Below are 27045 nucleotides of genomic sequence, written 5' to 3'. Positions count from 1 at the left end.
ACCAGAGCGCTAGGATAAGTTACTCATATTCCCAGTTGATGGCTCTTAACTTAGGGGCCCCTAGCGATAGATGCTCAGCTCTCCCCCCCACTACTTGTCTAACATCCCTACCCGCCACATGTCCAGGCTGCAAATTTGCTCTCCCCTGTCCCTCCCCTGTAAAGTGCACTCCTGGCCCAGGACCCATTCGCCATTTCCAAGTAGCACTCATCAATGCTCGCTCTCTTCCGAGCCATTGTTGGGAAATAAGGGAACTTATTATAACTCAGGAACTGGATATCCTGTTCATTACTGAATCTTGGGGAGATGCCTCCTCCGGTCCGGATTTCTGTTCAGCCACCCCGGAGGGTTTCTGTGTGGTGAGACAGGACAGATCTACGGGGAGAGGAGGTGGCTTAGCCATAATTCACAATGCAGACCTAAGAGTCAAAACGGACCCTTTAAGTCGACCTGACTGCGAAGCGTTCCTTTTTTCCATTTCACTCAACCACATTCAGTCCTTCAAAGGGATTTTGTTATATCGTCCCCCTGGCCCACACTCGCGCTTTCTTCTGGCTTTGGAAGAATTTGTAGAATTATCTATAAACCACTCGGATTTCACCATTTTAGGAGATTTTAATTTCCATTTAGAGGATTTAGGGGATAAAGACACTTCCCAATTACTAGCTGACCTACAAGTGGCAGGCTTATCGCAACTGGTGAACGCCCCCACTCATCAAGCTGGACACACGCTGGATGGGCTGTTCACCAACAACCCCAAGCTTTTTCTCTCCTTAGTTAGTCCTGTGGTATGGTCAGATCATTCCGCGGTTATTTTTACCATCCAGGCTAACAATCGCAACCTCGTCAAATCCATGCCCCGCACTTCCATCAGCTCTAGAACCTGGAATAATTTCGATCACCTACTTCTTTCCCAGACTCTAATAGACTCCCGGTACGAGGTTTCTCTTAATCCCAGCGCAACGTCCAGCAGATACCAGAAATGGATTTCTGATGCAGTTAACCATGTGGTTCCGGCCAAATCTTTTACTTCGAACAGGGCATCACCTTCTGCCCCGTGGTTCACGGACGATCTTCGCTTACAACGCCAACATTGTAGGAACCTGGAAAGGCGGTGGAGAAGGCATTATAACCCTGTCGATAGGCAGACCTATAAGGATGCCCTTGCACTGTACAAAAAATCCATTGTGAAGTGCAAGAGTATCTTTTTTCTCGCCCAAATTGAATCAGCTCAAAATTCAGCTAAAAAGTTGTACCAGGTAGTTGATGCCCTCTCCAACCCCCCTACAGGCCCTCTGACGGAACCTTCTCAAGTTCTGTGCAATGCATTGGCCACCTTCTTTTTTACTAAAGTCGCCAAGATCTACTCATCATTCTCCCTCCCCGTTTGCTCTGTTGCTCCTGATCCCCCTCCTTACTCGCCCAAGTTCACCAATTTTCTCCCGGTTTCAACTGAACACATTAGCAGGTTGGTCACTTCTATTAAATCTGGCTCCCCTTTGGACCCTTGCCCCTCCGTGATATTGAACACTCTCACTGAGGTTATAGCACCTCCCTTAACGGACCTCTGTAACTCCATCTTTCAAGCAGGTGTCTATCCGGAAGTCTGGAAAGAGGCAGTTATTAAACCTCTTTTGAAAAAAACGTCTCTGGATCCTACTGATTCAGCCAGTTATAGGCCTATCGCCTGTCTACCATTCCCGGCCAAAATCTTCGAGTCAGCTATGAACCTGCAACTCTCCGAGTTCATTGACCATCACAATCTTTTAGATGATACTCAATTTGGGTTCAGGAAATATCATGGCACGGAAACGGCCTTGATAAAGGCTTCTGATGAGATCAGGACCATCATGGATCAGGGGGGGGGGGCGGCGGTTTTGGTGCTCCTTGATCTGTCCGCCGCCTTCGACACGGTCGACCACTCCATCTTGGTCGACCGTGTCGCATCCATTGGTGTAACTCATCGTGCAAAAGATCTCATTGCTTTGTTTCTGGCCAACCGAACTCAAGCAGTGAAACTGGGTAATTTCTACTCACCCACTTTCTCTCTCCCCTGCGGGGTCCCTCAGGGATCCTCGCTAAGCCCCACATTATTTAATATATATGTGGCGGATTTGGCGAGGGTTATAAAAGCTCACAGCCTGCTGTTAACCACCTATGCTGACGACACCCAATTGGTGTTGTCTGTTCACAAAGACGGTCCCGCAGTCGCTGCTAATTTTCAGGAAGGGATGATGGCCATCAGCTCGTGGATGGCAGATAACAGTTTAAAATTGAACTCGGATAAGACCGAGGTGCTAACCTTTGGTAAGCTTTCTCCCGAGTGGTCTTCAACCTGGTGGCCCAGTGAGATGGGTCCCCCCCCCTCTCCAGTAACCAAGGTCAGGAATCTCGGTATCCTGTTCGACAACAAACTTTCTTTTAAGCATCACGCCAATGCAGTGGCGACATCATCCTTCTTCATGTTGAGAAAAATTAAGAAGTTGTTGCCATATCTCCCCTCGACTGCAGTAAAAACCTTAATCACCACCCTTGTTTTTTCAAAAATGGACTATGGCAACGGTCTCTTTCTTAATGCTCAGGAGCAGGTCTTAGCCAAGCTGCAATCTGTACAGAACGCGGCAGCAAGATTACTGCTCGACGTTCCATTTCGTCATCCCACTTCTTCTGCTATATACCATCTGCACTGGCTGAGAGTAAAGAGCCGTATAAAGTTCAAGGCTTTATGTATTGCCTATAAAGCCATTCATGAATCAGGACCTAAGTTCCTGAAGGACGCTTTCCAAATCTATGTCCCTATAAGAACTTTACGATCAGCCTCCACGCACATGCTCCCGATACCACGCACCAGAACCTCCACATGGGGAGACAGACGCTTCCTGGTAGCAACTCCCAGGCTGTGGAATTCCCTCCCATTGGTCATAAAAACTTCCCCTACCCTTACCATTTTCCGCAAGCTCTTGAAAACTTGGTTATTCAACCAGTGATCCCTTCAGATGCCTCTGTCTTTAGGAAGTTCTGTATGCGCAGAGACACCCTAGGGTATTTGCGCGCAATAAAAATCTCAAAAACATAAACAAACAAACATAATCTCCTGGGGCCCAGCTACCACTCTTATACTAATCTGGGGGGCTGGGTTGCCTGCTAGGTCACCCCTTATGGGTGGGACCTGGGAGGGGGGTGGTTACACCCCCTTCCCTTTGTCCAGTTCCGCGCCAGGACTGGGGCTGGAGTGCCCCAGCACCGGTTTGAACTGGACTATGCATGGAGCACCTTGTGTGCCCCAGGCAGTGTCTCGTTCCATTCATCCCTCCCTGCCCCAATACACTAAGGCCTGTCTGGGGTGGTGCTCGCACCTCCCAAGGCAGGAAACCTATTGTCCAAGCCTCCCTTGCCGGGATCACTCCCAGCAGCAGGAGGTTAGACTTGTGTCGTGGCAGCAGCATCCATTTTGTGATGCTGGGGCTCTGGTTAACTTTAACCGGGTAAGTAGGTTACAACATGTCTTCTCCCTCTAGAAGGGAGGGATAATATCCTCATCCCCAGAAATGGGATGGGGGTATTATTCCAAAGTGTTAGACACCTTACACGACATGTTTTGATAAAGCCAAACCATAGTTACCATAACCGTTTAAGATTATAAGGCACTTTAAGAGTATATGGTAGGCTATATCATAGAACAGCTATAAGGACATGGTTCCGAAAGCTGCAGACAGGCTCAGCTCATGCTAGAGCACCATCTCACATGTTACCAAGCACTCTGCCTCCAGGATTGTTAAGGCCTGCCATAGGAGTGGCTGATAGGTACACATGTGTCTATATGTAAGTTAGGTATAGGAATACTACACCTAAGCAAGGAGTGATTACACGACCTTGCCCCAGCTGAGTGATCAGCCAGTTGTGTCATAATGGAAGGCCAGGCCAGGGGTGGCATAATACATGCTGCAGCCCCTGGTAGGCCTAGGGTACACCTATGCCCTGGGTACCTAAGGTACACTGTACAGCGGCCAATAAGGTGATCCTATCCAAATGGGTTATGCACCTAAAGTACATAGTATCAATTTAGAGAGAGAACAGCAGGGCTGTGGGTCTGATTAGCAGGCCCACAGCCACATCTAAGTCGAAAACCAGTCAAGCAAAAGCAAAAAGTGGGGGTGAACATAGAAAGCAGACCCTACTCTCCTACACTGAGTATGTAACACATTTGATTATACCATGTTGAATCTGCAGTATCAGTGATTTCTTATACAACAATACTATATAAAAAAACCAATTTTTGGAGGAGAAACAGATGTCTTTAACTAAGACTTGAATGCTGTTAGGGAGGCTGTGTATTTCTCTTTTGATTCTGCTACCCACGTGGGACTTTTATTTTTGACTTTGCACTTCTCTGTAATACCCTATTTGAGGAGAGCCTTCATGGCATTAACTCTGTCCCGCATTTCTTTTATATTTTTTAATCAATTCTTCACACTATTCTGCTGATCTAGAACTCATTTATCGAGTGGGCCCTTTTCTTAATTCACTGCTGTCTGATATTTTGATGTGTTGGGAGGTGCCTTACCTTGGGGACACACTTTATCATGAAATTGGGGTTTAACACTGTGTCCGATTCATTGTATTGTGAGGATTCAGTTGAAGAAAAGTTTTGGGGAGTCCAATTTTAGGGTTCCCGCACCCACAAATGCATTTACTTTTGGAGTATTCATTCACGCATTTGGCCTAAGACTGTAAGAATAGCCATGCGGTGTATGCCATTAAAATGATCTAGCTCCAAAAAGGAAACTCTGAGTCAGTGAACAATGGTGATGATACTGACCCCACAGACAATTATTTGTGCAAGCACCTAAACGGATAAATAACATTATCCTTGTTCTTGTGGAACAAATAAATATGAAAAAATACAGATTAGCCTTTTTAACTATAATACCCTTAGAATATTAGTTGTCCAGTGAAGGGACTACCGTCTGAATTCCTTGAGAAGTGTATTAAGCTTTGGCCTAACACATTTCATAAATTTCAAGGGCTTGTGTGTTTTTAAAAACGTTTGGCCACTCCTACTTGCCACATTAAACAGAAAGTTAAATCTACATACCAATGCATAACTTTCATGTTTATAGGGAAAGATTGGGTAAGCAAGAATATAATCATTTTAGAAGAACTTCAAATGGACATGATAGAAGCCTTTAGATGACAAGAGCAATCTGGTGATTTGAGTGGTACTCAAAAGATCAGGGAATATGCCACAGGTGGGCAAACTGCCATAGGTAAATATTTGCCAAAGCAAAATAATTATTGTTTCTTCAGTCCTAATTTTGGAAGCAGCTACCAAATCAAGCATTTCTAATTCAAGAGCCTCACACCTTCATTGGGTTGATTGGGCGAGCCACTCAGATAGTGATGAACATACATTTTAAGAATGACCACACCTTAAGAACACAAGAGTTTTTAGTGATCACACACTCGGCATATCAAACCCTTACATACTTGCATATAGTCTTCTAAACTAATTGTTCTGTGCAACAAGGTGGAAGTTTTAGAGAGAAGTACTAAATATGCATCAGGTTACTTTACTGGTCTGAGCTGTGAATTGCAAGGCATGACTGGCTCTGACATTATACAAACAAAGGAGAGGGGGCAAGGGAGGGAGTTGAGAATGTTTACTGATTACTCAGTGGATGGCTAATCACCTGTCTTTTGTGCTGAAGTCTTTGTTCTCCCTGCCCAGTAAATAGAAATTGCTTGGGCAAATGCAATGACTACTACCCTCTGGAATGTTACTAAGAGGATCAATTGTGTTTATGGCTGTATGTGAGCTACTGGATTTTTATCAGACGTGATAGTTGGAATTATGGCTCTATGTTGACTTGAACTGATGTTATGTCACTAGGATGAAATGTGTAGTTATATAGGTTCTAAAGTGACAGTTGAATGAACTTGAAATTTGAAAATTGAAACAACCACCTCGAGAGGCATCTTGATGGTAATAGCACTGAAGCAAAAGAAAGAAACCTGGCCCTCCAGAAAACAAACACTTAAGATTGAGTGACCAGCATATTTTCAGAAGCTTTGTAAAAGTAGCAAGGTTGTCAGCTTGCTTTAAAGTGAGCGAAAGATTGTTTCATGCCTTTGTTCCAATAATAAAAATGGATTTGTCCCGTCCAGCTCAGTCTGTAACGGATAGCTAGAAGATTATTACAGGCAGATCTAAATGTTTTCGCGGCCGGTAGGGAACAAAAAGGATCAGAGAGGAATTTGGGACAAGTTTGATAATAAGCCCCTAAGCAATTGTTAAAACTTTTAAAAGAACTGGTTTACCAACTGGTAACCATTTGAGACCCTGCAAACCCTCTGTAATGGAGCTTTGACAAGGGAGTTGAAGTACCAGTCTTGCTGCAGCATTTTGTACCACCTGGAGCTTCTAGATCATATAATTAGGCAGATCTAAGAGGAGACTATTGCAATAGTGAAGCCTTGGGGTGATCAGGGCATGAACAACTAACTTCCTTGCTGAAAAGCAAACATTTTCAGAGAATTAATCACAGAAAAACATACCCCTGACATGGTATTTACATGGGAGTTAAAAGACAAATCATTATCGAACTTGACTCCCAAGTTTTTCACTACCTTAGTAGGCAGGAGGACTATCATGATTGTCTGGCCACGAATCCAAGATAGAGAACTGCTTTTTCTTCCCAAAAGGTAACATTTCAGTTTTATCGGCTTTGCACTTTAGGAAATTTTCATTCATCCATGCAATAGCTTCTGGGTGTTTAGCCAAAATATCGAGTCTTAAATTTCGACCTACAATAATATCGTGTTTTTAATATCGTAGGTACAGAATATCGAAGTCAAGAATATCGATGGACAGAATATCGATCCCAAGGTAAGTAATATCGAAGTTAATAATATCGAAGTACTTAATATCGATGTAAGTAATATCATAAGTAAAAATTTCGATGTCAATAATATCGATATTTATTTAGTGTAATGTCATTTAATATGTATTTTATTTGTATGTTAAAGATTATTGTAATGTATTTTAATACATTTAAAAATAAATGTTTAGAGATTTATAATTATTTTATATTTAATTTAGCGTTTTAGTATCAGAGCGGGTTGTGGGTTTATAGGGGAATAGGGTGGGAAGTAATTTAATTATAATTAATGAATTAATATGTATTGTTTAATTGGTATTTATGATTAATTAATTGGTAATTAATTAATAATTGGTAATTAATTGATTAATTCATTGTTAATTAATTATTAATTGTAAAATTATTTTATTATTGCTTAATTATATACATTATAATTACTTTATTATTAATATTTATTTATTGTTATTGTTAATTAATTAATTGTTAATTAGTAATTAATTGGTGATTTAAGTTTATTAAGTGATTAATTGATAATTAAATTAATTATGTGAATTTTTATGTGTAGTGGGTTGTGGGTTTATAGGGGAATAGGGTGGGAAGTAATGTAATTATAATTAATGAATTAATATGTATTGTTTAATTGGTATTTATGATTAATTAATTGGTAATCAATTATTAATTGGTAATTAATTTGATTAATAGATTAAATAATTTTTAATTAATTATTAATTGTAAAAATAATTTATTATTTGGTTAATTATATAAATTATAATTAGTTTATTAATAATATTTATTTATTGTTATAGTTAATTAATTAATTGTTAATTAGTAATTAATTGGTGATTTAATTTTATTAAGTGATTAATTGATAATTAAAATTAATTATGTGAATTTTTATGTGTAGTGGGTTGTGGGTTTATAGGGGAATAGGGTTGGATGTAATTAAAATAAAATAAATAATGATATATTTTATTTATTTGTAATTATTATTAATTAATTGTTATTAGTTAGTTAAATATAGTAAATATAAATAATTGATTATTGTATTTTATTTGTTGTTATTGCTAATTAATGTATTGTTAATTAATAATTATTAGGTGAATATTTGTAATTTCGTAGTTAATATGTATTAATTAGTGAATTAATAACTATATTAATTATAAAGAATGTATTATTAATTGTAAATAAGAGATAAATTGATATTTAAATCTATTGTGTATTTTGTATGTGTAGTGTGTTGTGTGTTAAAGGGGGAATAGTGTGGGATGTAATTTAAATTTATTTATTTAAATATTTATTTTACATAATTGGTATTTAATAATAATTATTTTTTTAAAACATTGTTAACATGCAATTTTTTTATAACAAATTATTGAATTGGTCATAATGTTCATAGAATCACTATGCTATCTAGTGCTTTCCCAACTGTTTTACTATCTGGAGTGGGAATAGTAATTTTTACCCCTACGCTATCCAGCGCTTTCCCTACTGTTGCACTCTTTGGAGTTGGAATAGTAATTTTTACCCCTACGCTATCCAACCTTTTCTCTACTGTTGCACTGTCTGGAGTGGGAATAGTGAATTTTACCTTTACGCTATCCAACACTTTCCCTACTATTGCACTCTCTGGAGTTGGAATAGTAATTTTTACCCTTACGCTATCCAACACTTTCCCTACTATTGCATTCTCTGGAGTGGGAATAGTAAATTTTACCCTTACGCTATCCAACACTTTCCCTACTATTGCACTCTCTGGAGTTGGAATAGTAATTTTTACCCCTACGCTATCCAACGTTTTCCCTACTGTTGCACTCTTTGGAGTTGGAATAGTTATTTTTACCACTACGCTATCCAACGTTTTCTATACTGTTGCACTCTCTGGAGTGGGAATAGTAAATTTTACCCTTACGCTATCCAACACTTTCCCTACTATTGCACTCTCTGGAGTGGGAATAGTAAATTTTACCCTTACGCTATCCAACACTTTCCCTACTATTGCACTCTCTGGAGTTGGAATAGTAATTTTTACCCCTACGCTATCCAACGTTTTCCCTACTGTTGCACTCTTTGGAGTTGGAATAGTTATTTGTACCCCTACGCTATCCAACGTTTTCCCTACTGTTGCTCTGTCTGGAGTGGGAATAGTAATTTTTACCCTTACGCTATCCAACACTTTCCCTACTATTGCACTCTCTGGAGTGGGAATAGTAATTTTTACCATTACGCTATCCAACACTTTCCCTACTATTGCACTCTCTGGAGTTGGAATAGTAATTTTTACCCCTACGCTATCCAACGCTTTCCCTACTGTTGCACTCTTTGGAGTTGGAATAGTAATTTTTACCCCTACGCTATCCAATGTTTTCCCTACTGTTGCACTCTCGGGAGTTGGAATAGTTATTTTTACCCCTACACTATCCAACATTTTCCTTACTGTTGTTTTTGTTGAAGTTGGACTAGTAGTTTTATTGTGTCTGATATTAAATATGTTTTGTAATATTTTAGCTATTGTAATATATAATTAATAATAAAAATTATTCAAATTAAAATTATTGATTATTATTTGCTATATGTAATTATTTAATATTTATTAATGTTATTGTTTTATGTGTATAGATGTATTGGTAATTTAAATAAATATTTAATAATTTATATGTTACAGAAATTATTATTAAAAGTAATTATTAAGTAAGTGTATATATTATATATATATATGTTTCATTAAAGTTTCATTTAATTATATATATTTATTATACATTTTACATATTATACAATATATTTAATTATGTTTCTTTGATTTATAAGTATTATTTGGTTTATTTTACATATATTTTTAAACTAAAAAAAAAACGATATTTTTGAATTACGATATTTTTGACATCGATATTAAATTATCGATATTTTTGTACTTACCATGTTGTAGATAGGATGTCGATATTCTTGACCACGATATTTTTGTTGCGATATTTTTGTAGGTCGAATTTTTGTCTTTCGAAATTATGTCATACAATCAGCTTCTGAAAAGGCAGTTTTTTAAACATTTCATTCAGAACTGGTAGAATTCTTTTCAAGAGTAAGAATCAGTTGCATCCACGGAGATACGAGATGGTGGAAATACCAACTGATTTGATGGGAGTAATAAAGGGAGACAAATGCACATTTAATAAAGTTGGGCTAAGTGATGATCCCTGGGGTACACAAAATTTAAGCAATTACTCCTTTGATCTCACAGGCCCCAACGCAATAGTTTGCTTTTGGGTTTCTAAAAAAGATTGAAGACAGGCCAAAGCACGATCACGAATCCCCAGCTCTGCCACGTGTTGAAAGAGAATATCATTATGAATCGTGTCAAAGGCTGCCAACATATCTAGAAGAATCAGCATAGCATTATTTCCACTATCTAACATCAGCTTAAGGGATTTGGTTACTTCGAGGAGTAGAGACTCATTGGAGTGTCTAGGTCTGAAACCAACTTGAAAACATTAGAGAAGATTAAGTGATTCTAAGAAATGGACCAGTTGGGCATTAGCCAATTTTCTAATATTTTTTTAGGCGGCAGAAGTAAAGAAATGGGCCGGTAGTTAGACAGAACCTTTGGGTCAGCATTGAGTTTTTTAAGCAAAGCCTCAACCAGGGCTAACTTCCAATTATTCAGCACAAGAGCCGAGAGGAGTGATTGATTAAGGCACTCAGAATCAAATTGATAATTTAAATACCCTTCTTTAGCAACTGCAGTGGGTGGGCGGAGGGGGTGGGGGGGTAGATGGTACTAGACTCTGTGATAAAGGCTGCTGAAGGGCAGTTCGATAGAATCCTACCAGGCCCTCCCACTGGTTTAACAGAAGGAGTGAAACCAGATCAGACAGTCAAGATCTTAGGCTCAAAAATGTCCGGCAGCCTATCACAGAGTCCCTACAATGAATCAAGATCAGGAGAACAGCCTTTAGGCAGCAGAAAATTGTTTTGAGATTTGAAAGACTACATAGGAATCATTCTTTGCCACTTTAACCTTTTCAACAAAGAACAGCCTCTTGCATCTATGATAGCTTTATGGGATTTTTTTTTAAGGCTAATCTGCTTGAGCATACGTGACCCTGCAGTCCCGCTCTAACTTCCTACAACTAAGAGGTTCTTGTGCAAATGAGGGAGAAAACCAAGCAGCAGATTGACCTTGGGTCTTCCGAGAATCGATAATTGGAAGTAATATCTCATCGATAAACTCAGTAAGCCAATGATTAAACCTATCTAAGTCATTGTTTTCTTCTCCTAATATCAAGGGAGACAACTAGAAAGTTGATGTGCCCTCTGCTTCAGAACTTCCCTTGATGGGTCAGCAATCATTTGTACTTATTTAGATGCTTATGTGGGTTTTTTCCATGCAACGACAACATTTGTACTAAGAAAAGCATCACAATTCGAAGTCCAAACATGTTACTTCATTGTTTTATTTTAGCTTGTGCTGGCAGCTAAGAAGAAGTGGGATATGTCATTGTGTCCAGGCTTCTGTTATCTACTGTGACTAGCTTACTGTCCCTGGATCAGCGATGACTATAGAAACCATGATGAGGTTTTATTAAGGGGGCATGGATGTAGATACAATATGGTAGAGATATGTGCTTCATAGGTTGTACATGTCAAGTCAAAATTTATCTGGTGACAAGGTTTTACAGTCTTGCCTAACTTGTGTTTCAACATGTTTCACTGACCACCATTCCTACCTGACTTGCTTTTCACTATTTCTAAAAACCTCTGTAACTTTGGGTGCTCCATTTGCATGTTTCTTATGCAACTGGAATTTTGCATGATTGCCTGACCTCAGTCTTCCATTTGTATTCTTCCTATGCGTATGGTATAATGTGCATTCAAAGGTGTTACATTAATGTAACAGTAGCATTTCATTTTATTTAAGTGCTACAATCAGTTTGTGATCTGGTGCTATGCACATGTATTTGGAGAAGTTCTTTATGGGTGTCTCTGATGTGCTCATTCATAAAGAGGAGCATTCGCATATTCTGAGATGTTGGTTAAATATATGCTTTATTTATCAGATGACATTTATGCCATGTTTTTGAGTGCGGTGTTCAATTTCCATAATATGTTTGCATTGTACTTACCAAAGTAATGTTCAAGATGAACACTCACAATGTTCACATTGAACATGGCATAGTTATTTTGTCTAGGGACAAGCGTCTTGCTGTGCTTGCTATGAACTCACTCACGTAGAGTAGCATTCACTCATTTGGATCCGTGTTCAAATTTTAGGGATGTTTTCCTCTGATGTGCTCACATGATATGTCCTAGGGTTCATTTCTTGGGGATCAGAAATTATATTACAATTTTGGTTGTAATAATTGTTAATGTTCATTCTACAGACTATTCCATGTGGGAGAAATTGTTCAGCTTAAGGGAGGTACTATGAGAGGAGCCCACCTAACGGGGGTGCTAGGGTCCACATGGAGGCGTAGGCAATGGGATTAAAAGACGAAAAAAATGCTGATTTTGCTAGGGTAAATCATAGTTTTTATGAATATAACCAGGTGACGACTATTTTGTACTCAGAAATAGGCACCACAAATTTAGATTTTCATAAAAATCATTTTGCTAAATTAAAACAAAAGTAAAGGATATAGTTACATAAAGGCCTTCGTGGGGTGCATAGGTTTTACACTGTTGGATTTGGCAGCAGATCAGTCAATGTATGTATGTACATGTATGCATATGGTATTTGTATAGTACGAACCTAGCCAAATGGAAGTGGTACACTCTTCAGTGACAAAGATAAGAAAAAAGTAAACAAGTGACAGGAGAGTTAGCTGGGTTATGGACAGATGATGTAGTGTTCTATATTCAGTTGAGTTTTCATCTCTTCTCTAAATTGGAGCAGCATTGGTGAAGTTCTGATGGTTATGGGGGTGTTTTCCAGATCTTTGGTGCAAAGATGGAAAGGCCTGCTGCCTTGCTTTTTTCTCTTTCTTTTTCTTATGACTTAGTGTGCAGTCTGATGGTGTTGTGGTCTTCTTGCAGTATGGCTTCTCTCTAACGCTCCCCATCCCAGAGCCTGCACATCATTCTGAACCACTAAACCCTTTATAAGAGATTCATTTTTGTTCCACTTTTAGATTAATTTATTATATCTGTAAGGGTTCCGGATGCTTGTTAGTGTTAATGAAAATCAGTGAGTGTTTGGAGCATATGTCGTCCATGTAGATGATGGACAGAGCACTGAAACTTTTCAGAGGCTCACCCCCAGTCACAGATCTGGATTGAATCCCTCATCGTTCTTTAGTTCATTCCGCCACCCCAGTTCAGACCTTCCATAGGCAAATCAGTCTTGACCCTGTTCCTAATGAGAACAGTCCAGCTCAAACTGCCAAGCCAGTTCTTCTCTGCACCGGAAACATGCATCCTGGAACCGGTTTCAGGGTAACACCCCTCATCACCCAGGCTAGCTTGAATCCAGTGGCAAAGTGAGCAAGGGACCCACGTCTGGGCATACCATGCTAACTTAGGGTAAATAAAGCAAACACAAGGAGATGATGGACGAAGCGCTGAAACTTTTCAGACACTCACCCCGTCACAGATCTGGGTTGAATGCTTCATTGTTCTTTAGCACACTTCACCACCCCAGTTCAGACCCAGCCATATGCAAATCAGCCTTGACCCTGTTCCTCATGGGAACAGTCCAGACCGAACTGCCAAGCCAGGTCTTCCCTGGACCAAAAACAAGCATCCTGGGGACTGTTAGCACTTTGTAGTTTAACACCCTTTTATGTTGTAAAAAAAAAAAATGAAAACTGGCTGCAACCCTTTTCTGGAAGATGTACCACAATCAGACGAATGCTCCTTGACAGCTTCCAGTGCTACACTGCCTGCGTTCCTTGGGAAAGCAGCCTGGTTCTTATCCTCCTCAGCTCATCCATCATGGGTTCCAGAAAACTTGGAGCCAAAAACACATTAGGAAGCTCTTGCAGTTCTACTCAGATCCTCTCAAAGATTACTAATGTGCTTACTCTAGGAATTGTGGTCTGTATATTAAAATGATATTACATATCCTTTCCGCTCGTTTTGATTGCTTATTAAAAGAGAAAAAATCAATAAAGGAAGGCACTAACTCAGTTAAAGTTGGAGAATCAGAGTTAGTGTCAGAATGTTGAGGAGAAGATCTGTGCAATTTTCTTTTTATTTGACTGAGAGACTCAGACCAGCCAACCCCATGATGGGTACAAAGAGGGTCACGTTCAGGCTCAGCTTCTTTCAATCACTTGCTAGAATGGCCAGAATGGGGTTCATCTCTGTACCCATGAAGACACTCACCAGAGGAATGGAATTTGCATCTTCGTAACAAAGTGGGATCAACAGGCTCCTCAATCTGACACCCACAGAAGGCTGACAAAGCTGAACTCTCTGAAGAGAACTGCTAGCTAAAGGATGATGAGGCTCCAAGTTCAACCAATCTGGAACTGACTCAATCTTGAAGTGTGCCTCAACGTTGACCCAGAATAGTCCAAACCACTTGATTCTGAAGCATGGGTATGTGCTTTTTCCAAATGATTTTTATTTGATTTTCTTAAGATACAATATAATAATATAAGCAGCAATAAGATACTGACCATCTGGTGATTGTTGTTTTTAATAATAACAGAACAGCAATTCCCTGAAAATTCCGCCCCCGCTCCTCTTCCCCACTGCTCTTGTGCTAGTTCACATATCTTGTGCTAGTTCACATGACAAATAGAAAGGGATAATCGGTTGTGGATGGATCATGAGACCGTATTAGGGAAAATAGTAACTGGCCCAAGGGTTGTACATTCCTCCACCGTGTTGGCGCTATCAAGAACCCAGAGAACATCTCTCTCATTATTCTCCTTCAGGGGCATTGTCCGGAGGTTCCTTTAAATGGGATAGCATGGCTGCCCATGCCCTTAGATCATCTTCAAGTCTGTCATCTTTGCGGACATGTTTATGCGGATCTCCTCTGCAATTGCCCATTCAGTAACATCCCAGAGCCAGTCCAATTGCTTCTGGGGGCCTGAAATAAGCCATCTAATAGCTATTTGGCATTATGCCAGCAAAAGACAAAGTAAAATGAATTTCCTGCTACGCTTCATTGGAGAGGGCATCAGTCCTAGTAATATCTGTTTCGTTGTGAGTTGAATATTCCACTCAGTGGCCCTATTTACGTCTCTCACTACCACTTCCCAGTAGGGTGTCAGTGTGAGGCAGGACCATAGCATGTGTATTAAGGTTGCCTCTGTCCCCCCACAACGTGGGCAACTATCGCTATGGACACTGTAAATGGCTTTTTCACACATTTTTTCTAAATTCTGTCATATTTTGAGTTGTGTATACACCTCAATTTCAAGTAGGGTGGATGTGTATTGAATGTGGTTATTGATGAATCTTTTTAAAGTTGAGCAGTAATAACTAATCAGTTCATGGATTGATAACAGGAACTGTACTGGAAAGGGTTTGGAAAAACCCCCAGGAGTTTTGAAATAGTAGGTCTTACTGCCCGTGGGGATCAGACCTAATTTTGTTTATAACTTTATTTTATTGAGTGGGGGGCGGTCTGATTCCCCTTCTTCCCCCTGTTGCTCCCATTGTGAATGTGGCATTGCAGTAATCCAACCTGCTCATAACGACACTCGTTACCACCAGTGCTCGTGCCTGTGTTGGTAACATCGGGAGAATCTTCCGGAGTACTATAATAAGGGAGAAACTGCTCCCAACAATTTTATTGACTTGAGTTTCTAAGCTCAGCTTGTCCTTGAAACAGATTCCCAGGTTGCATACCATCTCAGAGGGTACAAATAGTGTATCCGTGGGAATAGGCCAGAAGTCAGTTGGGAGTGGGAATGGCAATTTCCCAGCGGCACAGCAAAGAATCTCCGTTTTGTCAGCATTAAATTGCAGGGAGTTATTTTTCAACTAATGTACCGTGTCCTGCATACAGGCATGGAATTTTACTAATGAGATGGACTGATCCCCCTCCAGTGACAAAATAAGCTGTGTATCATCAGCATAGTTCACAAAGCTGATATTATGTGACTTAATGACAGCGATCAGATGGCTCATGTAAGTGTTGATTAATATTGGGCTAATCGCAAACCCCTGAGGAACCCCATGCCGAATATCAACAAACTTTGATTGATAGGGGGGCAGAGCTACTGCCTGTCGTCTGTTGGTCAGGTAGGATTAGAGCCATTTCAACGCCACTCTCACCACCCCAGCTTCCTCCAGCCTCCCCAGAAGGACCGCATGGTTGACCGTGTCGAATGCAGCAGACAGGACCAGCAGGATCAATATAGCTGATTGTCCCCTGTCTGCTCACATTCGAAGATCATCCGGGAGAGGGATGGTACGGTGAGACCGTAGGTAACTGTTAACAGATATGCTCAAGCAGTTATGCCAAAGCGTGTGGTATCCTAGAAAATACAAGGGAAAAGAGCGTGAATGGAAGAACTACGGGGAAGGGTATGGATAAAAGAGAAATGGGGGGTTGATTACCTGTACGGGGACAGACCAAGGAAACGGGTCCGCAGGTTGGAAATCCAACGTAAAGATTTAGGGCAGGGCGGCAATGCACTGTAGGGGGAGAGTGAAAGATCAGACGGACATTGCCAACAATCAAGGAGTTACGGGTGAAGGGATTACAGGGCGGGAGTAGAGCTTACCTCAATGCTGCCGGGTCCTCCAATACAAAAATTCGAGTGACGAGGAGGTAGCGTAACGCAAGGGTAAAGATATCATCGACATGCGCGGTGGGCAGGGGCGTTGGAATGGAGCGCCATCTTGGAACGGGCAAAATGGAAACAGTGAGGAGACTAAGTGGTGCTCGGTGTGTGAGTGAGGAAGACAGAAGCGCAAAGTGTAAAGAACAATAAAGAGGGGAAAATAAGGTAGAAATCAGCGCATGCATTAGTGATGTGTTCGCTGAACAACAGTTATCAGGGCAATTTCAAGGTATTATAAAAGTAAATTGCGCGAGAATTTCAAAAAGAGAAACAGATGTCATGTGGTAAAATAAGGTAAACAATACAAGTTCAATTGTTACATTGGCAAGATATCCATTTCAAGAAGCAACACAGTATTCAAAGTAAAGCCCGTAGTAAGGAGTACATGGAATAGTACTACAGCGTATACCAACAAGTACTGTATATAGTGGCAGAGAGGACTAACCACATTGTTAAAAACAGGGGAAAAAAGACGTTGGGGTGCAAAAGGTGGTTAGATGAGGTTGGTCCAGTCTTCAATATGATTCAGACCATCTTTGATGCTATTGGTACGGATAATCAATTTCAATTCCTCCTTGTTCAGGATTTTGGTGATGTCCCCACCTCTAGGTGGTTGCTTTATTGTTTTGATGACTGTCCATTTAAATTCATCTTCTTTGTGTCCCATTTCAAGAAAATGTTCAACTAGGGGAGCATTAGGAGTTTTGCAGCGTACTCTACTCCTGTGCTGACCAATGCGCAGTTTGACCTTTTGGGTTGTCTGACCGATGTAGATCTTCTTGCAAGGACATGATATTAAATAAATGACATTGCTAGTGTTGCAGTTGGAAAAGGAGTTGAGCTTAATAGATACATTGTTAAATACAAAATTCTTTCCTTCAATGGTTGTGCTACATAAATTGCAATTACCACATTTTGCATGTCCGATAAGGGGCTCGAGACCCCAATGTTCATCCAGGGTTGACATTGGTCGGGGAGAGGGAAGTGCAGCTCTTACAAGGTGATCCTTAAGATTGCGTTTTTTACGGAAGGCAAATAGAGGACGTTCAAGTGAGAGGCTTCCCGCATTGACCACTGGCCAGTGTTTCAGAATGGATTTGCGTGAGGGGTTAGAGGCAGGGGAAAAGGTGGTGATGCACACAATTCGATTGGTATTAGTGTTCATTCTGGGGGATAGGAGGACTTCCCTCGAGCAATACCAAGCTCGTTTTTGTGCGTTCCGCACTAGTCTTTTAGGGTAGCCACGGGCTCTGAGTTTGTTGGTAAGGGTAGATGCTTCGAGGAAGTAATCTTCCTTTGAAAAACAATTGCGTCTGATGCGCAGAAATTGTGAGTATGGAAGAGAGTCTCTCAATGCTCTGGGGTGGTGGCTTTCAAACCGAAGTAAGGTATTCTTTTTTGTGCTTTTCCTATACAGTTTAGTAAGTAATTCCCCATTAGAGTAGTACACAGTTAGGTCTAGAAAGGGGATGTGTAATCTGTGATGCGTGTTGGTGAAGGTAAGTCCAGAACAGTTATTGTTCAACCAATGGGCAAATTGGGAGAGTGTAATCTCATCCTGATTCCAAATCAAGAAGATATCGTCTATGTAGCGACGCCACAGGACTATACCAGGGAGGAATGGGTTAGTGGTAGAGAGGATTGTACTTTCTTCAAGGTGGTCCATATAAAGAATGGCCAGATTTGGTGCGAAAACTGCACCCATGGATGTACCTTTCACTTGTTGATAAAATTCATTTTCGAAGCTGAAAAAATTGCGGGTCAGACAAAGTTCTAGCAATTGAATAATGAAGAGAGTAGGTACAAAGTGGGGACGGGGTCTGGAATCAAGGATGTCGCGAATGACAAGGAGTGCCGGGATTTGTGGAATGTTAGTGCAGAGTGATTCTACATCCATGGTACATAGGAGATTATGCTCGGGGTTGAAGGGATGATGTTCAATGAGATTGATCATGGCCATGCTGTCCCTAATGTAACATTGTGTTACAGGAACGAATTCCTTGATGAAATGGTCAATATATTGACCCAAAGGCTCGAGAATAGAGCCACAGCCAGAGACTATAGGACGTCCTGGTGGGTTAGTCAGATTTTTGTGGACTTTGGGGAGAGTGTATATGACCGGAGTGCGGGGCGATTTGACATTAAAGAAGAGGAATTCTTTCTGACTTAGAAATCCTTCAAGTTTAGCTTCAGTGGTGATTTGTGCAATGAGTGTCTGTAGTTCTTTTGTAGGGTTGGTGAGTAATCTACAGTAGTGGTCTGTGTTGGATAGTTGGCATTGAATTTCTGCCTTATACATGACCTTTTCTTGGAGGACAATCCCACCACCTTTATCTGCTGATTTGATGATTAGCGAGTCGTTTTCTTTTAAAGACGTTATGGCTTTCTTCTCTTGTAGAGTGATGTTATAGGGAATGAAACACCTTTTGGTTTCCAAGGCAGCTAAATCACTGAGAACTAGTTTCTCAAAAGTAGTTATCTCGCTGGGGATCATACTGGAGGAAGGGGAGAATTTGGATGGGGGTCTGAAAGGAGTGTATGCGATCTGGGGGGGAGATGGATTCAGGAGAAAAAAAGTATGTAGACGTAGGCGTCTAAAAAATCTAAGTAATTTGGTATACAGTTCCAGGAAATTTGGATGAGTTGTAGGGACAAAGGACAAACCCTTGCTAAGTAAAGACAGCTCAGGGTCTGTGAGTACATGTTGTGAAAGGTTAAAGATGGGTATATTTTAGTGTTTGTCAATAGTTACCATTGATAAAACTTTTGGCGAGTTTGGCGTTCGCCCGATGGGTTGTACCATCTTTGGGGTTGTTTGACACGGCCACGTTTTGGTGGTTCGTTGTGGCCTCTGCCTAAAAAATTACTGCTTGGACCTGGGTAACTGGTGCCAGGGGGACAAGTGGAAGAGCTGGTGCCTTCACCTGTGTCAGAGTTATCTGAAGAATCAGCAGAGGTATCTGAGAAACCCACTAGATTGTTACGTCTATTGAAGCGGCCCCAAGGTCTGCTGTTTTGTGGGTTAGAATAAGCCCTTTGGGAGTAAAAATCCTTTTGTAAATATGGGTAGGTGCGTTCAATATTGTATGTTCTAATGTCTTTTCGAACTTTAACTGATTTTTTATTTTGCTCTATTCTATAGAAATCGTCAACAGTTTTTTGTATCTGCTCTAGTAGTTTTTTACTGTCAGCAATTGGGCACGATTCCTTAATCTGTTTTTCTATCTCTAAGATTTCCTCTGCAAGTTTTTTAAGGGCTTCTGCAGCCGTGTCGATGCCTAACACCAACCAATGTCGCGAGCAGGTAGTGCCAATATAACTAAAACTATTGATGTATTTAGGGTTGTCGGTAAAAATTCCTGGAATATTGCGTACTTGTAGTCTTGTGGGGATGGTTTCTGCTTTTAAATATTCAGTGAGCATGCGGATCATGAGTTGAAGGCGCACTTGTTTCTTTTTGCACTTTTCAAGTTGTTCAGCTGAGGATACATTAGCAGAAGAGGGAGAGTCTGCAGAGTCAGAAAATAAAGAGGGACTCTCACAGATTTTTTTGATATACTCGTCAGAATATAAGGGCGCGTGATCAGACATACCAGACCAAGATGAGAGAAGTGAGAAAAGGAAAAGAAACAGGAGAGGGAACCCACTTACTGGTAAGGGGCTAGGTATCCAAACCCTTGCAATCCAGCGATTGCGCTTAACATATTTGAAGGGACACAAGGGAACCCAAACAAGGTAATCAAGGACCTTGGGAAATAGTAATTTACAAAAATCAGTGGTCCTTAGAACATTCAAGATACATATGGAATAAATATAGTCCAGAATCGGTACTATATTGGGGGATGTCCAGCCGGACAAACCTTTTAATTTTTAAATAAGACTTTCACATATAAGACAACATACTGATTGTGGGACACAGTCCTGTATCCTTCAGAGAGAAATGGCATCACACAAAAACAATTACATACAAGTGAACAAGGGCATTTCAGGCAAGACGGAAAGAGCTTGTCTACATTATCCAATGTTAAAAGCTTTTTTACAACAACAAATGCACTTTTTTACACAGTGGATTAATGTGCACGTTGTTAACTTAGGTCGACGACGTTTCGATCCTGTCGTAAAATACTAGGATCATCATCAGGACATAAATATCTGCTGGCCTGAGCATAAGAAATTGCCTGCGAAAGTAGAGAACAAAAGGGTTGACATAGAGAAAAGGGGAGAGATTCGCAAGAGATATGCGCAATTTAGCATGCTAGTATGTGCGCATGCGTCTGATAATGGAACAGGGGAAAAGAGGAATGTGCTGGAGGAACCATGCGCAGGAATAGTGATCTAAAAGAACGGTTTAGCGAGTGATTCCATGCGGAGGAAATAGGTGATGGAGCAGCGAACTTCAGAAAATGGCCAAGTGCTGAGAAAACGGCTCGTGTGGTTGCCGGAGATAAATAGAAGGAGCACGCATTAATAATGCTTACGAATGGCCACAAGCTAACACAGTGTTAATGGTGGCGGAGGTACCATGCGTAAAATAAGTGGGTACTAATGGCTTAGACAGTGTGAAATTATGCCGGTGTTGATCGATATAACAGCCGTGGAGAATTGAAGCAAGGGTGTGCAACGTTTCGCACGGTATATACAAAGGAGAACTTGTGATGGCAGATGATTAAGGGTATACCGTGAGAGCGTGAGTGCTACAAAAAGTACCGCATTGAGACACGGAAGGGAACGCTCACCCAATGAGTGCGAACAAAAATTATCCGGGAGAGGGATGGTACGGTGTGACTGTAGGTAACTGTTAACAGATATGCTCAAGCAGTTATGCCGAAGCGTGTGGTATCCTAGAAAATACAAGGGAAAAGAGCGTGAATGGAAGAGAACTACGGGGAAGGGTATGGATAAAAGAGAAATGGGGGGTTGATTACCTGTACGGGGACAGACCAAGGAAACGGGTCCGCAGGTTGGAAATCCAACGTAAAGATTTAAGGCAGGGTGGCAATGCACTGTAGGGGGAGAGTGAAAGATCAGACGGACATTGCCAACAATCAAGGAGTTACGGGTGAAGGGATTACAGGGCGGGAGTACAGCTTACCTCAATGCTGCCGGTCCTCCAATACAAAAATTCAAGTGACGAGGAGGTAGCGTAACGCAAGGGTATACATATCATGGACATGCGCGGTGGGCAGAAGCCAAATTGCGCATCCTCCAGCTTACTTTTGACCTCCAGAAACTGGGAGAGGGCCTTTGCTTACCAAACGCTCTGTGATCTTCACTGGATCTTCACTGGATAAGGTAGAAGAGAAATGGGCCTATAACTTTTAGGGCAGGCTGGATCAAGTGTAGGTTTTTTCAGAAGTGGAGTTATAATTGCTTGTTTCCAGTAGGTCGGTACCAACCCGCTACTCAAGGATTGACTGCACAACTGTCGAAGCAATGGAAAGAGTTCTGAGCCTAACTCTTTCCATATTTTGTGAGGAAGAGGGTCCATAGGTGACCCTGAGGAAACACCTAGAACTGTTTTATTGAAGTCCTCCTCAGAGGGCATCTCAAAATGATCCAAAAAAGCCATCTGATCCAATGGCTTGGTCACACCAACTCAACCTTCCTGCTTATCTGATAGTGGCCTGCTATTCACACCATCAGAGTCATCCATTTCCAACCCTTCAATAATTTTGCTGATCTTGTCCTCAAAAAAGCTGCTAAGCTATCACACAGCTCTTGTGTGGGAAGAACCTTATTTTTTGTGCGTTCTGGACTAGTAATGTCGTTCATGATTTTAAAATTACTCTTTGTATTATTAGGTGCCTTCAGAATGATATCTGCGAAGTGTTCTGCTTTTGCAGTAGCAATTTCTTCCTTATAGCTTAATATTTTCTCCTTCCAGGTGGTCTTATCCTTATCTGCATATGCCCTCCTCCACTTCCTTTCTGCCTGTTTACAGCCCATTTTCAGATTTCTCAGTTTTTCACTGTACCATGGGCTTGACGGTCTACTTAATTTTTTAACAAATTTTAAAGGGGCAATCTGATCAAGCTTTCCATTTATGTGTCCACAGAAAGACGCATAATACTCTTCCACCTGTTTTCCAGAGTCAAAGGACCCTTTAATATGGAATACAGCGGATACTGTTGCCTTCTTCAAACATCCATTCCAATCCCTGCTTAGAAAACTCCTAACCACCCTAGTGGTTGGACCACTCTGCCTGGGATTGTTCACTCGAAATTTAACCAAGTGGTGATCGGACCATCCACTGGCAGGATTTTTTCCACTCCAGTGGAGTCTTTATCAGCAAAGATCAAATCTAATACATGTCCTCCCCAATGTGTGGGTTCTGTAATCCATTGTAACAGATTCAGGTTCTCGCAGGATTGTAGGAGATTGTTATACCCTGAGTCCAGGCTCCCATTGGTCCACATGTTAAAGTCCCTCAGAATGATGAATCTGGCATGAGTGAGTGCCATATTACTAAAAACGTCAGTTAGATCCTGCTGTTGTTGGAAACTAGCTACCCCGGGGGGCCTATAACAAATAATGCCAGTCAACACATGTCTTTTACAATATTTTAGTGAGAAGCCCAGTAATTCAGAACCTTCCACCTCGTTGATATCCATAGGAGAGATATCCCATGTCTCCTTGAAGATAATCCCAACCCCACCACCTGTGCCACTGGAACATTGCGTATGAAATGCTTTGAACCCCAGTGGACAGGCCGGACCCAGCTCCAGGTCTGACCCGGGGTACGTCCAAGTCTCGGTCATAAATAAGGCATCTAAATTGTGTGACTCTAGCAATAGTTGAGTATCCAAATAGTGCCTAGATAAAGACCTGACATTAAGTAGGCCACACCTAAGGGTATCCCTTTTAACAAAGTCAGACTCCAGCCCAGCCGTTTTTGCCAGTTTGACCGCCCCGGCTCCATCTCCCCACTCACCTATAGCCCGTAGTACTTCACTTGTATAGCAGAGGCCTGACTTCTCGGCAGAATTCCTTCCCAAACCGGCAGCATGGCTGGCACTGTGCGCGGCTGGTGAGTGGACGGGCGCAGATGGGCTTGCCTTTGGCGTGCCTTTGGCGCGCCAGCGTGACAATTTATGGCCCAGCAGAGGAAAAAGACTAGAAAGCTGACCCAAAAGCACAGCGGGCCCGCTCTAACAGGCGGACATCGCTGAGTCAAGCAAATGAATGAGGGACAAATGCGAGGGTTTAAAAAGCACACAATAAAATAATTTTATGTTTAAAAAGTATTGTAAGTGCAAAATGCAGAGTGCAAATGAGCAATAGCAGCAACAGACACAGGACACACTCATGATCAAAAGAACACCATGTCTCACACGCTGCGCAGTCGCGCCAAGGTGACTATTTATGGCCCAGCAGTGGAAAAAGACTAGAAAGCTGACCCAAAAGTACAGCGGACCTGCTCTAACAGGCGGACATCACAAATGCGAGGGTTTAAAAAGCACATGATAAACTAATTTTATGTTTAAAAAGTATTGTAAATGCAAAATACGCAGTGCAAATGAGCAATAGCAGCAACAAACACAGGACACACTCATGATCAAAAGAACACCACGTCGCACACATTTATACAAATGAACCATTTGTTTTGTCATTTGGCTAACTGGTTAAAATAAAATTGTCTCCTTTTGGCCATGTATACTATTTATGTGGTTGATTGGAAAACAAGAGGTTTTAGGAGACCTTAGGCATGCATAGGGATGTTCTACATTGTGTGAATTTCAGAGAAGGAGCCAAATGAATATGCATCAGAGTTATTGGAAATTACATTATTAGTACCAGGGGAGCTCGAAATACATTGACTGTGCAGGTCCTAGGAGGCAGAATGTACAGGGAGTGAGTTGCAATAGTGTGACAACCCACTACAAGCCATTTTTACAATATGTCATTATAAAACAGTTTAAAATGTTTACTTCATCAAAGCAGGCAAAGTAACCTGTGATGTTGAGACCCATTATAAATTAATCCGGATGGAGGAAATGACTACCTAGAACAGACCAAGAGAGCTATAGAAGATTCTGGTAGATGATCCTTGAATGACTGTCTCCAAATGTACGTTTTCAAAAGTGACAAAAAGTTCTCTAAGAGAAAGAGTAATCATTGCTCTATGACTTACTTTTTCACTTTTAGACCCTGAGAATCTAGAACACCCTTTCCCCTGAAATCAGAATGAATTCCTAAACTGATTCATTCAAGAAAGAAGTTAAAAGGATACTCATGAACTAATTAATGCCGTAGAACGCATTCATTTTTTCCAGGACATGATTTATCAAGTAGTCTGCATGCATGCTTATTTCTCTCAGACTATGTTTGTATGCTGTTCAACGGGTTGTTATCTGCCTAGAACCTGTTGTTTTCTCTCTAGGGGATTCTCCCATACCATATCTCTCACTGTTGTAGTTGCTATTTTTATACATGTCGCCTGATAGTCGCAAAAGTCGTGTTTGTGCTATATAAATAAAAAATAGAGAAATTGAAGCTGAAGAACCACAGATGTTGCCCTGGAGTTATGCTCACCATGTAAAAGAGGATCTGGCTGTAAGTCCATGCCATAAACAAGTAATACAGTTAAATAGGTTACCACAATGACCACATAGATATTTGTGTAACTTGAGGTTTACAGGTTGACACACTTTTTTATCACGCCAAAGCTGAAAAAACTATTAAATAGAGTGACAACAGAACTTGCTTTCAGTACCTGGAGTAAACCCACTTTTTAAAACATATCATAACAGAGTATTAATTAATATTTTGTAATATTATTGCCAGCTTCCTATTTATTTGGTTTAGGGTAACTTGGGATGACCTGAAAATATACATGGGACAGATTACGTTTCCCACAGTGCAGAGATTTCACTGTCCTAGTATCACTGCGACCATGATCTAGCTGAGCATTTGTATGTCATTGCTGAATTATTTTTGCATTAAGAAGTAAAATAAATTAAAACCCTACCATGTGCAAGTGGTGGCAATATGAATACGTGTGATTCTCTATGCTTCCTAATCCTTTCCCTTTGTTTGAGTCTCAAAGCAATGAATCTCTTCTTATTCTGCTGTTCTTGCCACTCCGGTGGAGACAATTTCTTCAAGAAATCGCGATACATCAAAAATTCCTTCAAGATTTCTTCCTTTTTTGAAATATCACTGAATGATTTAAACATAACAAACAAAATGAAATGTATACATTAAACAATTATATGATGCTCATTAGTTTTTTAGTTTAATATGTCTTGTACTGATAAAGGTAACTTATGCACGTCATGTTTATTACCAAAATATGTTCACTGGATTGCATGTGCAGCTTGGTTTTACTATACATATTTAGCCCAATGGAATTTCACTCAAGTTTACAAATGTAGCACATATACGAAGCATAAGAATCTAACTCTATTGCATTAAACAATTGAAAACTAAAACCGGTCAAACAAAATAAAATAATTATCCGCCTGTAGGAACCAGTTTCATGACTAGATATCAACTCTTGAATAATAAAAGGGACCAGAGCAACACATATGCTCTGTCTACTTCTCCAATCTTCTGAGGATCACTTTGCTGAAAAGGAATGCCTTAAACTCCATGCACCTCCACTGCACTTGGTGAACAGGAGAGTGCAATTTAGTCTTTCTGATGCTTTGTATAAACTACACTAAAGTATACAAATGTAATGGGTGAAATGCTTGAATTCATCTCAACCACTGGTAATTACTCAAGGCTGCATCTCAGTCCATCGTTATTTTGCACACCATTCCACCTCAGGTTGGACCCAGACATATACAAATCAGTCTTGATCCTGCTCCAGTGGGAAAAGGCTGACCCAAACTGGCAGGCCAGGTCCTCTCTGAACCGAAACACAAGCAACCCAGGACCGGTTTCGTCCTAGTAACGGCTTATCAGCCAGGTATAGCTTTGTTCCAGTGACACAGTGAGCCCAGGACCCACGTCTGGGCATTCCCATCTCACTTAGGGCAACACACTAAAGTATACAAAAGTGATGGATAGAATGCTTGAATTAATCACACCCACTGGTAATTACTCAAGGTTGCGTCCCAGTCATTGTAATTTTGCATCCCATTCAACCTCAGGTTGAACGCAGACATATAGAAATTAGTCTAGATCCTACTTCAATGGGAACATGCTAGCAAGAACTGCCAGGCCAGGTCCCCTCTAAACCGAAACACAAGCTACCCAGGACTGGTTTTGCCCTAGAAAGGGCTCATCAGCCAGGTATAACTTGGACTTCTGTGACACAGGACCCAGGTCTGGGCATTCCCACCCCACATAAAGCAACACACTAAAGTATACAAAAGTGATGGATAGAATGCTTGAATTAATCACACCCACTGGTAATTACTTGAGGCTGTATTGAAATCGATTTGGGACGATTCACAAAAGTAATCCGAGACAAAATCCTAAATTCA

The 27045-nt window shown here is 40.8% G+C and overlaps 1 protein-coding gene across 1 annotated transcript in view; it reads right to left on the bottom strand.

Annotated features, from left to right (window-relative positions):
* CCDC38 (coiled-coil domain containing 38) overlaps positions 1–27045 on the bottom strand; it is a 1141020-nt gene that overhangs the window by 852924 nt on the left and 261051 nt on the right. Inside the window, exon 7 of the mRNA XM_085653370.1 lies at positions 25581–25771. Coding sequence (XP_085509496.1) covers positions 25581–25771 — 191 coding nt within the window. The remainder of the gene's footprint in view (positions 1–25580; positions 25772–27045) is intronic.

The sequence above is a fragment of the Triturus cristatus genome, chromosome 4_1 (assembly GCF_964204655.1).
Source record: "Triturus cristatus chromosome 4_1, aTriCri1.1, whole genome shotgun sequence".
In the NCBI taxonomy this organism is placed as follows: domain Eukaryota; kingdom Metazoa; phylum Chordata; class Amphibia; order Caudata; family Salamandridae; genus Triturus; species Triturus cristatus.
The sequence above is the reverse complement of the archived record's forward strand: the minus strand, read 5'-3'. Positions and strand labels throughout refer to the sequence as shown.